The sequence below is a fragment of the Pinus tabuliformis genome, chromosome 7 (genome assembly GCF_031772625.1).
Source record: "Pinus tabuliformis cultivar Carrire ecotype Pingquan chromosome 7, CPIR1, whole genome shotgun sequence".
NCBI lineage: Eukaryota > Viridiplantae > Streptophyta > Pinopsida > Pinales > Pinaceae > Pinus > Pinus tabuliformis.
In genome coordinates, this window is record NC_142293.1 from 1,700,480,929 (window position 1) to 1,700,501,424 (window position 20,496).

The 20,496-nt window shown below is 39.7% G+C and overlaps 1 protein-coding gene across 2 annotated transcripts in view; it reads right to left on the reverse strand.

Moving 5' to 3' along the window:
- Positions 1-20,496, reverse strand: part of LOC149255076 (uncharacterized) — a 178,481-nt gene that overhangs the window by 107,611 nt on the left and 50,374 nt on the right. Inside the window, exons 2-3 of one of the 2 annotated variants that reach the window (XM_089457164.1) lie at positions 3,101-3,260; positions 2,519-2,598 (exon numbers count right to left, since the gene is read on the reverse strand). In XM_089457164.1, the coding sequence (XP_089313290.1) occupies positions 2,519-2,598; positions 3,101-3,260 (240 nt within the window). The remainder of the gene's footprint in view (positions 1-2,518; positions 2,599-3,100; positions 3,261-20,496) is intronic. The other variant, XM_089457165.1, reaches the window with a different exon arrangement.

The following is a 20,496-nucleotide window of genomic DNA, read 5'->3' on the forward strand; positions in this document are numbered from 1 at the left end:
GTGGCAGAAGTAGGGTGAGATCTTCCTTGGTCAAAAGGAAGTGTATTATTACGATCCTTCAGAGATTTGGGATGATGGACAACAAGACCGTGGCCATTCCCATGATATCCAATTTGACGAAGCGGAGTGGTAGAGGGAGCGGCCCAAATCGTCTCGACAGAATTTGTTTCAGCATTAGAGGGAACACCCAATCTGGGTGATCGAAAAGCAGTTGTGGTGATGGATTTGACCTAGTCAGTTTATGGTTGACCCAAGGCATGTGTTGAGGTACCAGCATGGTACAATTGGATATGGATTGAGATATGTCTCTACAACTGCAGGGATTCACAGATTCAGCTTGGGATATGTTATGATGAGCAGGAAGCTAACAGCACTACTAAAGCATAGTATATTTCACTTTGTTTAGTGAGTCGTGAAGCCGTGTTGCTTCAGAAGCTACTTGCAGAATTGTTTAATCAACTGCAGGAGAAGGTCATGATGACAGGTGAAAGCGTGTGGAGCAGTGAGGCTCCTATGTATTTCTATAATCGAGTTGGTTGCTAACATTCTCACAAAGCCTCTGTCCCTGGATGAAGTTGGCATACTTCTGGGACACGCTTGGAGTGATTGAGAATGCTTCCCTTGGTTGAAGGGAATGTTGATGTTGTAGCATCAAGGGGCAAGTAATCTCCCTTAGGTCATGGGTATTGATCGGGAAGCCATGTAATATGGCTAGGGAGATTGGCCCAGTATCATCAAGGCTTGGATTTCTCCCTCGGTTAGGGGTTATCTAACCATATTGCCATGGGTTTTGGCTAGTGAGTTGAGGTTGTGGCTTATAGCATCGGGCAAGTATTTTTATCATTCAATAGCATGTGACGACATGTGGGAATGGTAAATGGGCCTCGGGTTTCACCATGGGTCAGGTGGGTTCCTAACAAGACTCCAAGTGACGACTTGGTAGATTGGTGACCCAAGGACTAGTCTTGTGTCAGCGAGTGCCTGACCTGCCAATGGGTATTTGGCTTATGTTTGACTAGATCCTTTGCAAAGGAGATGTGACTAGTGGGTTACTAGATCCCTTTGCATGATGTTGATGTCGGATGCTTTCCACATGGTTGTGGTATAGAACATGAGGTGGATGGATTTATCAACATAGTTGAGCTCATTCAACCTTTTCTTGGAATAAAGAAATTTTCAACAAGAGAACATCTGAATAAGTAAATTATGAATACCTCCCTAGCTAAGAGGGAGTGTTGAAATTTTGTAGCTATGGTCAGTCTTCATATGAAAGAAATGATAAATACAAATGTATACTTCAAGTCGGCTTCAAAAGACGGAAAATTTGAATATGGAATTTTGAATTTTGCCTCCAAAATGTAAGTTTAGCTCTAACTGTTTAAGTTGGCCCAGCCCAAGGGATGTGCCCATTGGGGCACTCCAATATGCTATATATACTCCATTCATCCTCCTCCATTTGCACCAATTTGGATCACTATCTAAGGCAGAATATGAACTAATATGAGGCATACCAACAGGACGAACCTGAGGTAGAATAAGAGGAAGAATCTGAGGCATGAAGAAGGGCAAATTTGTGTTTGTTCTGAGGCAAATTGGAATACCGAGTTTCTGATTAAAGGAGGCCTAGTTGGAAGGAATCTTTGTATCAATCTTTGGAAACTATTGTTCATGAGGGTTGGTCTAGCCCTAGAAATTTCCAAGTTGTTCTAATGAACTCAGATTGTATCTCTTGTTGAATTGGACAAATTTCTCTAAGAAAAGGTTGTTGGGTTTTTCCCTAGTTAGGGTTTTCCCAAGATAATTTTTTGTGTCTCTTGTGTTTTGGTTGTCTCTTCTTGATCTTACTGTCATTATTGTTTTCTAGTTGAGATTTTCTATGTGTAGTTGCTTAATGATAAATGTGATACAAGTCCAATAATGAAGTAATTATTGGAAGTAATTATCAATCTATAAAATCCTAATGAATCAACACTCTCATGGATCTGTTAACTTTGTCGATGCGTCCATTTACTAACACCTGCGTGTTTTGGTGTAATGGCAATCGTGATTCCAACGAGTGGTATCAGAGCCAAAGGTCTTGTGTTCGAATCACACCTGGCTCACGTTGAGGAGGGGATTGTTGGACATTGGATAAACCAGTGCTCCCCGTGTGTTTCACCACATGTGCTTAATTGCCTCTCGTGGATCTGTTAACTCCGACGATGCGTTTGTTTACTAACACCTACGGGTTTTGGTGTAGCGACAATCATGATTCCAACAATAATGGCTTCCCAAAAGGTCTCTCGGATATGCAGTAAATTGCAATTTAAAACATATGACATCAATACACAAGAAACTGCCATTGCCTATAAAGTGAATTACATATGCTCTCTCTTTTGTTTGGAACCTACTATCTCTTTCTAGAAAGAGAGAGAGAGATAGATATGAGGCATGAGGACACATTCAAAGATGTATTTTCTCTCACATAAACAACCACATGCATTGATTAAACGTGAGTTTTATCAGTTTAGTATCTCACCTTATTGTCTCGTATCTCAGAAATCTTCGTGCTCGCATTCATTAACAAATTCACAATGCCATGATGTCCTTGAAAAACTGCTTCAAACAAGAACATAAACCAAAATTACTCTCATGGAAAAGAAAATGCAAATGTACTATTACTCAACAGTGTTTCCCTCGTGTGCTCAAGGCTAAAGAAGCAACAACAGCAACAACTTAAACTGGCAAACCAAAACACTGCCAATATTTCAATACCAACCATTCAGGGTCACAGCAAGCATAGGCCTCCCAATACCAACCTTTCAAGGCCACAACATATATAAGCCGTAGTTTCAAGTTTCAACCATCAACTCAGAAGTTCAACATTAAGAATATTTTTAAAAAATGATATACATTGAGAATGATGTGCTCTTTTTTCAAATTTATTAATTCACATGTAGACAGTAGAACACTAAGGTTATTGCAATTTGCAACAAATCTTGAAACCAATCTGTGGCATAAATAAATAGTCATCCATATTCGAGAAACATTTCAAATTAAAATTAAAATATGAAAATGTGAATTAAAGACTCATGTTAACAATATATCAAGTCATGCATACCAGCCTTATGCAATGCAGTACAGCCATCAGAGTCTTGAGCACATACATCTGCACCAGCATCAATGAGAATTTTGACAACATTTTCATGGCCTGCATATGCTGCACGGTGCAGACTGGTCGCCTGACCTCCTCTTGTTTTCTTATTAAGTATTGCTCCATTCTGTCCACAAAAGAGAATACACAAAAATATCATTTCCTTGATATTCTTAGAAATATGAATATGTTGCTTCAGATTCCACTTATTTAAAACATCAGAGTCCAGGCTCATGGACTTGTGTCTTCAAAAAGCCACTTCAAGCCACAATTATTCTCAATGAAGACTCCAGACGAAAACCAAAACACAGGAATTCCATTAATAGAAGCCAGTTCACAAATGCACAAGTTCTAAAATAAGTTGAAACATTTATAATATTGTTCATCTTGGAGACTGGACAGATACTGACTATGAAAGAAGACAAATTTCAGCATTCTACCAATGGCAAAGAAGAATTAAGTTCTTTGTTCACACAACATTCATAATGCTAGTGAATACAACACTAGATGGAAACCTAACACACAGGATAAAGTGCAGCAGTAGCAAGAAAGAAATGCCATCATTGTAGTTACCATGAACTATCAAAATGGAGCAAGAAAAAAATGTCAATGTTATAGCTACTATAAGCTATCAAAATGGAGCAACTGAAGCAGAAAGAAAATTTGTGAGATTTACACACATGTGGACAGGAATACACATGAATGAGAAAGAGTGATCCATTCATTCATTGGATGATGCAATGTCTCATTACATAGTTACATAGTAGGAGAGAGATGTAATGAAACTCCCAAATACCTAACTATTAGTGGCTACATTAAATGCCCCATTATTACATCATTTTATTAGTGAGTATTTATTATTCATCTAGTCATATGTTCTAAATAAGACTATATCTCTAACACCTCCCCTAATGGTCACTTCCATGCTTGTTCAAGGTACAAAAAGATATAGGCTTTGGAAAAGCAAGATGTTTGAACTGAACTGTATGTAGCAAGGTTGATGAAGTACAATTTACGTCACTATTTTATTGTCTAAACATCGACTCACCAACCAAATGAGACCCAATGTCGGTTTAATAGTCAACCTTTCCACCATTGACATAGAACTTGGCTTGTTCATTAAGTTCACCTCCTCCACATCTTGGCAATCCAACATATCAAAATAAGATATCAAGATTTGTGTTTGCTTCACTGACGAAGCACCATCTTCACCCTCCCTAAGGCTCTTCATCTTTACCGTTTTATCTTCACCCTCCTACGCGTCTTCTTCTTATTTAGTACAATAGATAATGCATAATATCCCTGCTATTTGCCTTCTCATTTCTGGCTTGTTTGAGCAGCAACATCTTTAGGGCCTATTTCTTGAGTTGTGTCTCACCTGACACCTCTATGGCCTGGGCATTATGGTTGAGTTTTTAGTGAAATTACAATTAACTTTTTGTTGAACTAACCCTGCATTCTCAATGTCTAGCAACTGGAATAAACCCTATTCTTCTACACCCATAAAAACCATCTTTTTTCTATTGTTATCAACAATAATACGCATACTATTGCCAAAATATATAAATATATAGAAGTCTGGGCTATGCTTCATTATATTACTTACTGAAAGCAAACACGGAACATAAAAGACTCTTTAAGCATTACCCTTTTACCTATTGGCTGCAGTAGGACATTTCCCTTTCCTCTAACCTTGTATTCTTCTCCACCACTCAACAGAACAAAATCAAATTGAGATTTATCCTCTTCAAAATTAGTATAGCAATCAATACCATTAGTAAAATGTTTAGATGCTCCTAAATCAACATACTAATCAACCTTACCACTCACTGAATCTTTATCTCTAGCGATGAGAATATAGAACTCTTCCTCTAACTTGTGTTTAGCCACATTAACATGTTTATTTCCAAATTGATCATCAAAAGATTGCTCTTTGGCTGTGTTTTTTTATCCTAGAACCACTTCTTGCAAACTCCTCTTATATGCCCTAATTCTCCAGAACAAAAGCATGTAATTGTTTTTCTATTTTTATTTAACTCTCCATCATTTTCTTCCCTCTGTTTGCTACCGTTTTGAGTTATCTCCTTATCCTCTTCCCTCTGTTTGCTATCATTGCTCTTAAACTTCGCTACAAGTGCTACCTCAAACGCCTCATTCACACTGTTACTCACAAACTATTTTTTCTATCTGTCTTTCTGCAAGAGCTTAGCGCACAAATGTCAAATCTTTATCATACTAGTAATTTTAAAATTTTCAATAAATTTTGCAAGGGAAGAAGACAAACATTTTGAGGTTATAACTACCATATATTCTTCTATCGCCATATCAATTGATTTCAATTGATCCTGAACATCCTCGACTTTTAGCAAATGATCTGACAAGAGTCAAATTCCTCCATTTTAATTGAGAATTTTTGAGAAATCGGGAGGTTTACCACTTAAATTAGATTTCTTTTTACATGATAATTACCTATGTTGCCAGGAAACGTGGGTTCGGGGACGGGGACGGGGACGGCATTTTTGGAAACAGGGTGCGTGGGTTCGTCGGGTAATATAATAATATTAAATTTTAATAATTATATTTTATAAATTATAAATTTATAATTAATAATATATATGAAATTTGAATTTGTATATTTTTTCAACTTTAAACAGGACAACTTTAATGATAATCATTTAAACATGCACATCATTGAACATTCAACATTGACATTGAAATTTCAAAATTTATCACCAAAAAACTGTTCACTGTTTACATATTAACATGAATCATGATATGGGACAGATTTTGTCACACACACCTGACTGAGATACACTAGCCAAGTTTCCTACAAACTCAGGAGTACGCTCAAAAATCCTAAAGTATTATGAGTTCTCAAAGACTCAACATTTTAAACTTTATTTTATTGGACTGCCTTGCGTGTTTGGTGGGACAGCAGTGAAATATATGCTGCCAGCAGCCATAATTTATACTTTAATGTAGCCACAAGCCTTAAGAAAAACCACAGAATTTATATGTTAATGTAATGATTCAATTTTTCAAAAATTAAAATATATATACTATGAACTGTTTTACTTTTTCCTGAACAAATTCTGAACCATTACATTGATCCATGGTGAAATTACATTGCAAGGGCAAGCAACACCATTGTTAGAGGGTAGATAATGAACTGGCTTGAATGTTGTGTAGATGATTGAGTTGAAATGCATTCTCACTGAACGGTTTATATTGTAAAGAATAGCACAAAGCTATATTCAGTGTATGAATGCATTTATGTAATGTCATTCATTAATGCAAAAAATGATGAAGATTTTCTGCGCTTCATTAATCTAATTGCAACTATTTCAGGTTAAAAGAACTGAAATGTGTACTTCTCATATTATAGTATATAGTATAAAAAATTAAAAATTTAACAAGTCTGGGCTGCGTAGAGGTAAGTTTGTGGCATTGTCATCTCTGTTTAGGGCTTCGGTTGGGTACAGGAGTCTGCATAGGGAGGCCGAGGTCTGTTCCTTAGTGAACAGTGAGCTGTTTTGTGTAAACAGTGGCATGAATCAAGCCCTACAGCTCAACGTTTGACAACAACAAGGAGGGGGGACTATGCCGCAGCTGTAGGAGGCAAATTGAGTGTATAAAAGTGGACTGCCAGTTGTGGCTCATGTTGCAGACAGGCTGAAACAGCAAGAAATTGTGACATTCATTCCGGCAAGCCTTTAAAACAACCCAAAGAACCCAACCCGAAGAACTCGAAGAACCCAAGAATCCAAGAACCCATTAAAGGAAAAGAACCCAATTTTTTTTTTTGAAGAACCCGGTTCTTCATGGAAGAACCCAGTTCTTCTGGGTTCTTTTGGCAAGAACCCATACCTGAATCCGATACTTGGGTGCGGGAACCCGGGACGGGTTCGAGAACCCCACCCCCGAGTGCGGGAACCCGTGCAACATAGATAATTACTTTTGAGTTCGATGACATTTTTGTTATTGTGTTTTCCTTCTTTCATCAAGCAATTACCATAATATAAAACATGAAGATCACAAGATATAGGCTCCAAACCAGGGCAAAAACCCAAAAAAATTCTCTTCTTATAGAATCAGATCAAAGTGAGCTATCCAAGACCCATGACTACAGAAAAATTCCAGCCCTCTAGATGCCAAGTCAAAGCCTCCTTTTTCACAGCAAGTCCATCAGCAAGAGACCAGTAGCTAATCTTCAATAAGAGATGTGATAAGGCAGAACTTTGACAAATCAGACTTCAAGAGAAACTTCTTCAATCTCAGACTTCAGCCCTTCTTCTGTGAAATTTCAGAACCAATCAAGTGAATTGTGTGTATCCAAATGAGCTCAAATCATCCTTTATTTATACTGTCCAGAGGGGTGCGAATAGACATGTCCTTTGGGGCTGGGCCGACTTGACAGGTAGGTCGACTTGGCATCTAGAGGGGTTTTTGACCCAAATTACATATTTAAAAATTCTTTTTCCTTTTTCTTTACAATAGGTCCAAATAGGACTTTGACTCTTTGACTCGACAAAACCTAGAAGCATCATGCTTATCTAATAAAACAATAATAATAATAAATTATTTTTCTTCTTTTTCTTCTTTTTCTTTTACATAAAATATACAATGTATAAGTACAAAGATCATTATGAAGACCAAACCTAGTTACATTTTCTAACACTCCCTCTTAAATTGGAAGGTATTCATAATTCCATAACCAGTATAAGGATACTTCTGAAATTGAAATATTCTCATAAGAAGAGTTGGATTGGTAAGCCATCTTTAAGCATCAACATCATAACCAACATTGTCAAATAGCAACATAGCAATGCCTTGATTAACAAGCTCTAACTCTCCACAAGATTAGAGCACAATGCTGAGAGGCATACATATGGACACCACCATAGCCTCTCAAGGCACATACCCCATTCGGATGTTCACAAGGTATGTCCTTCCAGGACTATTCTTATCTTGGATTCCCAATCCTCAAAGAATATCGGTCCTCTTCGACCACTCTTATCTTGGATACCCTGTCAGATCCTCAAAGAGTGTCGATCCACAAGACTACTTCCTATCTTGGATTCTCAATCCTCAAGGAGTACCAATCCTAGATGCTTATCCAATCCTCCATTCTCCCTCCCAATGTGATACACTACACATACGTCAGTTAAACCTGGCCTAGTGCATGACACATATGGAGAATATGGTGTCCACCATCACTCCCTCTTAACCATGGAGGAGGTCCTTACTCCTCAAATATGAAGGAGATTTCTTGCTCCCTTTCAATCAGGGAGTCATCATCACAATTCTTAGCTGGTCTCATACTTCATTAATGCATCAACTACTTGTTCTTCCATAGAGATGTTAGCGGTAGCTGCAAAGACTCCTATCTCGCAATACATCATGTTTAAGCTTCAACATTCTTTCACATTTCATCTTCATTACAAGGTTTCTCGGCTCCTAGTAGCATCATGTCATATCAAACTTCGAGCTTCCTAGATCTTGTCAATCATCAAACAACATTGTCATCAACTGGTGTTGATTTTTGGTAGCATCGGATGTGCTCTAGCCATGAAGATTGGTGGAGATGCTAAGGCACATGAGATCTCCAAGACTTAGAAATCATTTGGGCAAATTCCACCAAGGTGGAGAGATATTAAAATAATTAATATTTTTAATGGGGTTCCTAAGTATAAACTTAGGAAAATTAAAATATTAATGTGTATTAATATAATATGGGTGAGAAAATCCTAAATAACGAGGATCAAGCCAAATCTAATCTTAGTCGTTGAGTAGGGAGTTAATCTCAGTCATTGAATCGTCAACAGGAAAAGTATAAGAAGAGGCTTGAGGGTCAGTTGGAGATACACCAAGTTGATCAGTCAATTCGATTTTCTGGGGCAAGGTTTGCTGAGAAATTGAGTTAGTGATCTATTGCAGCGAGGGGCAGTTCGGTAGAAGGCCGAGAATACATAGCAGAGAGGTCAAGAGAGTGTCGGAGAGAGCGCAAAGGCAGCCTGGGCTAACGCAGGGGCTTGGAGGGCCAGCGCTGAGGACGCAAGAGGCTGAGAAGCTGATGCAGGCAGACGCAGAGGCTAACAGAGTTGACGTTGGGCAGAAAGAGTTGCGCTATGGTGTTTTCATGGGGCAGACTTAGAGTTGAGAGGTAGACGCAGAGCCATAGAGGGTGACGCAGTTCCAAAGAGAAGCTTGGAGTAGCTTTTGTTGTCCAACTGAGGAACAGTTGAAGTCATTGTGGGGCTCATCATTTGGTTGCTGATCAGTCGGAATATTTGTCTCCGAAGAGAGGTACTTCTGCTAAGGAAAATCTCTGAATGGTGAGCCATTTCTGGCACCCTAGTTGTATTCAGAGATCTGCATAATAATAAAATCCTTAGATCTGTTACACCGGTTTTCCCGCATTGGGCTTTTTCGGGGACGATTGTCCAAAAATTATGGTGTCCCTTGTGTTGTCTCAGTTATTTCAGTGGTTGATCTGTATATGTGTGAAGGCTTCATTTGTGTTTATTTCGACATTTATATTAATAAATAACTTGTTAATGGAAAGAACAAGTAGGAGATAATAAACCAGATAATGCAGTAGGGATTTTTGATGTGTCAGACTTAGAAATTTCCACAATTGATTCATCTGTCTTCTACAAGGAGTCGAGTTTCCTCACAGCAGTAGCACATGTCCTCTTCCTTCATAGAAGAGTTCTGCCTCACAAGTCAGATCAAATATGTTCGCGTGATTGTTCGAGCCATCAAAAGTGTTATTCATACAATTCATGTGTTCCATGATCAAACCATGCAACATCATCAAGCAGACTCTCCTTCCAGCCTCTTCACATGCTTTTGCAAATTGTCCTACCAAGGAGACAAGTTATATCCCAAGCAGATCATCAATATTAGAGTTGCCATATTATAGCATCCTCTTAGAGTGCCATGTCAAATACTGCTACTTGTGTTGGAAAATGTAACTAGGTTCAGTCTTCATTAAAGCGGTTGAGTCATCATGTAATGTACTTGTCAGAAAATCAGGATTTTTTATGGTAGGGTTGATAGAAACAGACGATTGCAGCCATTACCCTCTATAACCGTCAGTCCCGGTGCAGACTAGCTATCATCCTCTGCTACTTGTTGGCTACCCTCCGCGCCTCCTGTTGACATCGTCGTTTTCTGTTATCCCCGGTTTTGTTGCAGCATGGAGGAAATGGATATTGAGGAGGTTGATTATTCCATTAACCCTAACCCCGATATCCCTATTTTTAGAAGCCCTAACCCTTCGCCGACTATAACCACTCTCTGAGCTTCGACTGCTCTGTCTCGCCTCCCGTGGTTACTTTACCTAGGTCATCCACATCCAGCCTTCCCTTCGCAACCCTCTCCATCGACTCTCCGGAGCTAGACTGCCCCCCGCTCTCACCGGTGACCCTACATCTGCTCGCAGCTTGCTCTCCATCATCCCCACCCTTTGAACCCTCGCCCTCCGGTGACCTTTTGTGTTCACCGCACATTGCACCATCATCTGGGGTTGAACAACCCACCGTGCCCGTGCAGATTATACCTGAGCCTGGCATCCCTTCCTCCTCTGCAGCAGTTTCATCCTCGGCAACCCCATCCGGTTGTTTCGAAACCCCGGTCATCAAGGTTCAGCACTCTGCGCAGAGTCACCAACAGGAGAACCAGAGCTCGCCAGACCCTCTACAGGACCACGTGATCGCAAATCGGGCAAGCGAAAGGTAAAGTGTGTGAAGGCCTCGGGGAAGGATCTCACCCTCAAATTCGGGGAAGGTTTGAACATGGGTGAGGTAGTTACCACGGTTGGCAAGGTTCTGGTGGGTAGGGTTAGAGGCCGTGCCTACTCCACGGAACGACTCAGCCTATGGGTCAAGGAGATTTGGGGCAACATCTTCAAAGACCTACCTGAAGTGCAGACTCTACCCCGTTGTTGGTTTGTGCTCTACTTCCTTCAAGAGGAATACACCAACTGGGCTCTAGCTAGATACTGGCACATCGAAATGGCCCCGGTCATGCTGAAGTGTTGGAGCCCGCTCTTCGACCCTGAAAGAGAACAGATTGGGGCTGGACCATTATGGGTTAGGCTACCTGGACTCCCCTTGCAGTATTGGTCCGAAGATGTGTTTGTCTAAATCGGGAACGTGCTAGGAACCTACTTGGACTACAATAGATCCTATATCCAATCCAAGAACAGATCTTTGGCTCGCATTCTGGTACACCTTGATACGAGAGAAGGACTAGAGGAGAAAATCACCCTACAATGGAAGAACTTCACCAGGATACAAATCTTGGATTACGAGGGAGTCCCCTTCAGATGTCGCAGGTGCCACAAAGTGGGACACTTATTCAAGGAATGCCCATTGGTGCGAAGGGACTCGGACTCTCCTAAGGGACTAGAAGGTGAGTCAACAAAGGCTCCTGCATCCATCCCTGGATCGTCTCCTCTAGTGGCCACAACAATGAGCAGGAAGGGATCTCCAACTCACCGGGCTACTTCAAGCGCACCTCGTCCTCCCTCCCCGCCAGTGACCCAATCAAGGGTTGCTGCTGAGGCTGCTCGCTCCTCAGGTACTCCTCCTCTCCTTGACTCTATTTTTATTTCTTCTCCTGCATGTACTACACTGCATATGCACTCTGCATCTGCATCGGTCCAGGATTACACCCACTCCACCATCCCCTGCCCCCTTGTCGCACACCAGTCGGTCCTCTCGACCACCCCCCCATCCTTCCCTCCTGATCCCCCTCCCTCCTCCTCCTCTATACCTACTTTCCTCTCTGGTCCACCCCATCCCTACAACCTCAGGCCTCACCTCCCCCTCTCTGAGGACTGCTCTGCTCCCTCTAGCTTGGGCCTAACCCCCTCTCCCCACCCCCACAAATCTAACAGAGGTCGTAAATCCCATTTATCTAAAGCCATCCTTATTGCCGGGGCGGAAGTGGCCTCGGGCAGACAATCATCACTTGACCGGGTTCTTAGAGCTATGAACACCCATTCTAATCCGCCCCCATGAAGTGGCTTTCCTTTAATTGCAGGGGCCTGGCTAGCTCGCCCAAAAAGCTAGCCCTCAGAAGACTCTTTGAATCCGAGTCTGTTGATATCATATTCCTACAAGAAACTTTGGGAGCGGCTAACATTACCTCCCGCACTCTCTGCTCTCTGAAAAGCCTGGATGGATCTTCCAATCCCTTGATGTCATAGGGAGATCTGGAGGTCTAGCCATGGGATATAACCCCCGCACTATTAACCTTAAGGCCTCCTGGGGTGGTGCTGGTTTCATTGGCATGGACATTTTTTCATCTGAACTGGGGATGGATCTACGCTTGATCAATGTATATGGCCCATGTCATAGCAGAGAGGCCTTCTGGAACTGCCTCCTCAATCTATCCCTCATTACCCTGGATAATCTCATAATAGGCGGTGACCTGAACTTCTCCATAGGATTCGGGGAATCTTGGGGGACAAATGCACAGGTGGATTCGCTTACAGAGACTATGGAGTTGCTGCTTGAACAACACCATCTGACGGATATCCCTATGATAAAACCCCTCCCCACCTGGCAGAATTAGAGAGTGGGTGAGGCAGCTTTGGCTAGGAGACTGGATCAATTTCTGATTAAGGACTCTCTGATACAAAAACTCTCCCTATACAGACAATGGGTTGGTTCTGGAGGTATATCGGACCACTCCCCCATTTATATGGAAGGAGATCAAATTCATTTGGAGCATCTCATCTCAAGCAAGTTCGATATCTCTAGTGAAGCTGGGAAAAGTGCGAAGTAAGTCAAGGAAGTCAAAGGAAGTGTGAGTTGGGTCAAAGTTAAGGAGATGGAAGAAATCAAATTTTTGGTGCTACTCTCTCTTTCGTGCTCTAGTTTGGGAAATTGAAGTCTTCCAAGTGTTGCTGCTACCAGTTGTTGCTTGATGTCGTAAGTTGATGCATAGTCGAAGTTGTTGGGGTGGAAATGCTACTACAAAGGGGTCAAAGATCTGGAAGGGTTAACTTGGTTTGGAGGGAAGGTTTGGTCTATGCCTAGGTTGAAGAGTCTTAAGAAAACTATTGAAGGAAGAGAATTTTTTACTAGGTTTTCCCCTCGAGAGGGGTTTTACCCTAGCATAGTGCCTACATCTTGTGTCTTGTGTTTTTTTTATCTCCATACACACATAATATGGTAATTACCAGTGTTCCACGGGGACGCGTCCCCCAGGGTCGGGTGCGGGCACCCCTCGCACTCCACACACCTGGGACGAGGGGACGTCTGGGGAAACGTTTCCCCACGTCCCCCTTTTGGGGAGACGCAAGGGGGGACGTTTCCCCAGTGTGGGGGGCGCGACTCCCCAAAAGGGGGATGCCTAGGCATCCCCCCTCAAAATGGGCCATGCGCCCCCCCTTAAATTTGTTTGTAAACAATGATTTATGACAGGGAAAACCTAGTATTGGACCATATTTCCTTACTAATGCTATGCAATTCATGGTAATGTTAAATTCTTAAAGTAAAAGTGACATTCTCCTTTATCTTTCATTTCCATCCTTTTACTTAAATTTTTAACATTACCATGAAATGACTTAGGATGTTTGAGAGTGGTTCCGATCTCATTGGATTTCATATGGAGAAAGTAGAATTTTAGATCTCACTCAAAATCCAGCAGACTTAACAGTTTTTTAGGAATTCAGGATTCGATGGATTGCAATGTTTCCATTGCATTTTGTCATGTACAAGGGTATGGAATTAGTATTTAATCAATAGCACCAAGCCCTCTGTGTATTTTAGAGTGACTTTTAGACTCATCACTCCACTGTTTTTGAGTTTTAGCTATATCAATTTACTATTCCAGAGTTTAGATTTTAGTATCTATTATAGTCGATTTTTCTTAGTACTAATTAGATTCTAGAATGATGAATGATGAATTTAAATTTTAAATCAATTTAGAATCTAGAATGATGAATTTAATTTTTAAATCAATGTAGATTCTAGAATGGTGAATAATGAATAATGAATATGGATCAGAGTATTTCATTATTGAATCTCATGGTCTATGAATGAATCATGTATGTATTAGTAAGGATGATGAGTATGGATCAATATATTTCATTATTTAATTCAAATATGATGTATTATTGTATTTATGCTTTCATTATAGAATAGGAATTTGATATATATATATATATATATATATATATATATATATATATATTAAAAAGGGAAAAAATTATATATCTTGACGTCCCCCCGTCCCCCATAAATTTCCCTAAAATTTGAGGGTACTCCCACACGTCTCCTTTGTGCGTCTTCCCGCACCCGCATCTCCTCGTCCTAGAGTCTTGGTGGAACATTGGTAATTACTTGATGAAAGATAGGATAATAAGGAAGTAAAAGAAGCCAACATAACTCAGAAGCAATTATCAAGAAAGAGGAATCAAACCCTAATCTACTTGCTCCTTCTAAAGTCAACATTCCTTTGCATATTCTATCTTCATGTCGCAACAAGTTTTTGCTTCAGCTTTCAATCATCAATGTGTTTCTGGAATGAACTCATCAATTGGAAGCTTCAATGTCATCAGGGTCCACACAACTCCCTCTTTCTATCATGCTCATCATTATCAAAAAGTCATCATCAAGCATGAGTCTTGTTTTACTCTGTTCTTCCATCCTTCTCATCTCACTTCCACAATTTTAACAGCCTTCATTATGTGCCTACAATTCTCATCAAGTACAACCAAGCAAAATATACAAAGACAAAAGCATGATGTCAATCTTGCCAATCTAGGGTTTTCATGATTTCAAAAGTGTACTTCTAGGGTTCTAGTTACAAATCCTAGGTATTCCTTGATCTAACCCTTATTAGGTTTTTTACTTTCAGCAAAAACATCAAGTCCTAAGGTTTTGACTTCAAGCCTCAGCTTTTATCTTAACACATACTCTAGGGTTTTAATATCAAAGAGCATTTAGCCTCGAAAGCCCTAAATACCATTTCCCAAGAGTTGGGGTTTCTTTATAGAAAACAATTAGGGTTAGGGTTTTCTAATTCAAATTTTTGCTAGGGTTTATAAACCCTAAATACATCTTTTGTCATTTCTTAATGCAAACCCAAGAGATCATGTCATTCATGTACTTGCAAGATTTGCATGCTAAAAGTTAGTTGCAAAACCCTAGACATATCATTCCCTATGGGATTTGAATTATATGCAAGAGAATGCCAAGGACGATGCATTGTATTACAATCACTATATATATAGAAAAAGAGTATACGTACCTTTTTCAATTTTAATTCATCCATTCTTGCACGAGTTTGGTTCTTTGACTTTCCATCAATTGGCATTAATTGTTTTCCTTCAATCCTCGATCTAGAGTGTGTACCATAAATTGACAAATGTTGTCAAGTCATTCATCACTGTTGCAATATTGAATCATCAAGTTTACTGCCTTGTCACGATCATAATTGCCATAGATCATATTCATATAAGATCTGAAGACAACTTCACATATATTTTCATAAGTTATTTGTCATATGAGATCATTGTCTTCTACTGTCTCAAATATATTGTCATATATCAGTCAGACCATTGTTATCTTTACTGTTATCAAGAGTATAGTTTCATTGTCATTGCCTCGTTGCCATATAAAACTCTTTCTTATTGTCAAGGTTAGGGGCAGTGTCAAGAAACTAAGTATCATGGTTGTTGCCCATCATTGTTTTACTAACAACAATGTCATTGTTATGCATCAGCAACCACTGTTATAATGGTTATGTAAATCTCCAAAATTCCTTCAAATCAAATATGAGCGATCCATAAGATGAGCCATAGGGTAATGTAACGAGCCTCGTTGAAATTTTGAAGTTCTATGTTGCAACAATTACTTATTTCAAAACTTCTTTCTCCTACACTATTAATTAAGCAATTGTAGATATAACATACACCATATAAACCATATGCAAAATAGAAGACAGCCAAGAACACAAGGAGACAAAGAATTTAGGTCCAATGACCAGGGCAAAACCAACAAGGGGAAAACCCAACCAGATTCTTCTTCTATTAGAAATCAATTGTTCAGCAGAGATATAGAATACAATGAGAGAAAGAAGAAGTTCACCCAAATTTGAAGAAGATCTCTGATAGCAGTAGTTGATGCATACACTGAATCACTTTGGCTCACCAAGATCTGCTCTTACTCTTCAAGACTCTCTCTCACACACAATTCTTCTCTTGTCTCTCTTACTCTCTCTTTCTCAAGTCCGTACTCTCCTTTTTGTTAATTTTTCTTAGGGCTATATTGTTCTTTGCTTTAGATAATTGCATTTCATTATTTATACATGGAATTCACCCCACAACATCATAACATTATTCAGTCTTACAACATTATTCAGCAACATATGCAATTATATTGAAAGAACAATATCATCATCAATGCAGCAGAACATAAAAGAACAATAGAAGAAAAGCATTCGCACATAGAGACACCAGGATTGGTTGGAGAATGGGACAAAACCCCACAAGAGGGAAAACCATTTCAAATTCTTCTTCTTATTAGATTTTCATTGAAAGTTTCAACAAAGAGAGAGTACAAAGATCCATACCTTCATCCACAAAACTATCCAGCAAAATCAACTAAACAACATCCAAGCGATGAACCCAACAATGCTAATAGTCAAAACCCTGATTCAGAAGTCTCCAGTCAACTGTTATCAACTATCAGAATCTGCAGTCAATTGTCACAATCAAACCCTAGATCTCAACCACACGGAGGAAGAGTTATGTGTGCAGCTGAGAGCTTCCAACCACATGGATGAGCCTACATACCTGCGGTTATAACCGAAAATAACATATGACAACCCTGCGGCTAGAAACTAAAAACCCTAATCACACGTGCGAGGTTCGAACCTTGCAATTTCAAACCTGTACGAACCAATCTATGGGAACTCCTTTAGACTTGTGTGAGACAAACCAAAGAAAGAAGAATGATGATGATGATCTCCAAATGAGAGTCATTTGACTTGTATTTATAGCCATCCATGGGTGTCCAATTTCTCTTTTGGGTTGACCTATCCTTTTGTGCACATGTGGGTTTCCACATTAAAATATATTTTTCCTTAACCAAATTAAATTCTTCCAAGCGCTAGGAGGGGTCTTTCTTAAAGAGGCAGATTGTCCAAAGGAGGGAATTTGTCCCTGAGCTACCAAAAATCAACACTCCCTCTTAGCTAGGGAGAAATTACCGATTGTAACATATGTGCCATCATATATATCTAGTCAACAAATGTCATCACTGCATATCTCAGCTCATCTTTACTCATTTTTGTTCATCTTTGCTCATCCCTGTTCATTTCAGATTATCATTGTTCATCTTTGCTCATATTTGTTCATCTCAAATTATCTTTGTTCAATCTCTGCTCATATCTACTTAACTCTTACTTGTCTCTGCTCATATGCTGAAAAATCTCAAATCCAAAAGAAGAAGAATTTGATATCAGTAGGGAGTCCAAGCTACCACCCTCTATTCATCTGCCAACAGGGAGCCCAATGCTACTACCCAGGAAACATCAAAGAGCTTAACATCAGGCAGCTCTGCTCAACCTGGAACCACATCGGGGAGCACATCTCAACCAGGAATCTAATGACAACTCATGTCTATGACAGTGGAGAAGATCTTCTAGGACACTCACCCCAAGTCATCTCATAGGGAAGCAAACATCTTCCACCCTATGTCGAACAATAGGAGTCACAACATATGGGAGCAAACATCTTCCACCCTATGTCGAACAATAGGAGTCACTACATAGGGGAGCAAACATCTTCCACCCTATGTTGATCAACTTCCCATCCATCCTATTGCCCATTGATCTTCCCAACAATGACCCTCAAGAGTTATGTGGTAGAACACCTACATCATAATCGAGCATGGGTGAGATTCCAAGCTTTTCTCAAGCCCATCTTGTGGGTATGATGCCAACTGGGGTATACTCTGCGAGACCAAGATAGGGGAGCAATGTCTTCCACCCTATGGGTGACAAATAGGGGTAATACCCTATTGTCGAAAGATCTCTCAACCCCATGAGCCCTACATCTCAATTCCTCACCCCGGGAGCTCAAACAAGGGAGAAGAGCTAGCTATGTGCCCTCGATCAGTCTTGCTCTTAGTATATCAGAAAAATATCAATGTGCCCTCGAATAGTCCTGCTCTTAGTATATCAAAAAAATATCAATGTGCTCAGATTCGATAGTTGCTTAAACATCATATTGCAGTGGTCCTCTATCTCCCTGTTCATGCAGGACATCAAATCAAATATTATATTAGAATAAATACATGTCACAGAAGGATACCTTATTCATCCTCCCTCTCATGGAGGCAACAACCACAAGTTTGAGCTTGTCTTATATAGCAGTATTGTCTCAACATATAAAGATATCTCAGTCCCCTCGATATACGAGATTTTCTACCAATCGGATCCCACTCTTTATTGTCATAATGTATCATTGTCGCACGAGAAACTGCTCAAACAACTATCCAAAGAGTTTTCTCAACCAAACCGCCCCATAGCTAGCCATGCTAGCAATAATGTACTCAACCTCGGTCATGCTGAAAGTTACAAACTTCTATTTCCTGCTCATCAAAATGTCAGGGCAGATCCCAAGCTAAAACGGCACCTAGATGTGTTATTTTTGTCATCATCAGTGCATCCATGTAGTCATACATATCTGAAAGTGTAGCTCAGACCAAGGTTTATCGTCTCATACAAATGTCTCAAAAATGTGCTCGACGGCAACCCAATGTGTATAAAGCGGCACAATCATGAATTCACTCAGATTGTTCCATGAAAAACATATATATACGGACATCAATGCTTCAATCAACTGTCGGTTGCCAAGTTAGGTTCAACAATATCTTTACATAACTTCTTGAAATTCAATTCCATCAGGATGTCCAAGGATTTGCATTTCTTTCCAAAATCTCTCCAATATCTTCACGATATATTTTCCTTTTCCAAACTTCATCATGCCAAGATTCTTCATCTCAAACTTCAGAGACCAACTCCCTCTTACTTTGATCATCAAAGGCTCGTTACCTACCAAGAATAGATCGTCAACATATAAAACCAAAATCAAAGGCATACCTTGGACCACTTTGAGGTACAAGTTCGGATCAGCACATCTTTCATCACTTTGAGGTACAAGTTCGGATTAGCACATCTTTCATCAAGAAGCTGACAATGCGAACATACTAGGCTCAAGAAGCTTGCTTCAAACCATACAACGCTTACTGTAAACATAACACTGACCAAACCAATATGCTCAGCCTCAACCACATCAATATTGTGCAATCAAATCAACCAAGTCTACTCATCAAGCTTTAAATGTCAAACCAGAAACTAATATCGAAGCCATTAAAAAAAGTTCTTGCCAATATCACTATCAAAGTCTTTGGACCAGGTGCCAGGTAGAGCTCACACCCAAATACCAAGTTACAACCTTATCCATTGTCATGTCAACAACTTTCATTTATAATATCAAGCCAAACTTCATCAAGACATCCTCATTATAATAATATAAGTCATTTCTGCCATTATATGTGAATGCATACACCAAGGATAAGTCATATAAGTTCCATCCATTCATTTTGAGACCACTGCATACTTAATCATAATTGTTTACACTTCAACCAATGTGCCAATACCAATGTTAATCATTGAGAGTCACTATGCCCATACTGTCATGTCACATCAAGGTAAATCACCATTGTCAAGTACCAAATCTTATCAAAACTCTAACTTGTTATCACTGTGAATTCAATCAATCCATAAGCTAAAACATATCTATGAATTATCAAGCATCATGTCAAAGTTCAAAGGCATCATCAACTATCCAAGCCAATATAGCTCATCTATACTAAGTCAAGCCAATAACTCAATCTAGTCAAGTCCTTGCATTTGTTACCAAATATTGTCATATACTAGCTCAAATGATCAAGTCAAGGCAAACAACATACTGATATGCATATTTCAGTCTCCTACAAACACAAGATTAGCCAAGACATTCACATTCTCTATTATAAGTCAAACATTATGTAGATTTTAAAATACTTCCCTTCTTATAGAACTCTTCATCATCTATTCCATGTTTGTAGGTTTGGCATACTCCTAGAGTGCTCCTAGTCTCATAAGATTTTAGTTTTACAGGCTCAACCGCACACATAGGCCTTCTTCCATGCAGTTGAGAGGATTATAACCACACCTTTGAGCCTTTCTCCCAATGGTTGGGGCTTGGACTAGGAGAAACTTTTCTACTCAGATCAAAACCAAAACTTCTTCAACAACATCAGATGGTTATTCATGTTCAGAATCCTTTCAAC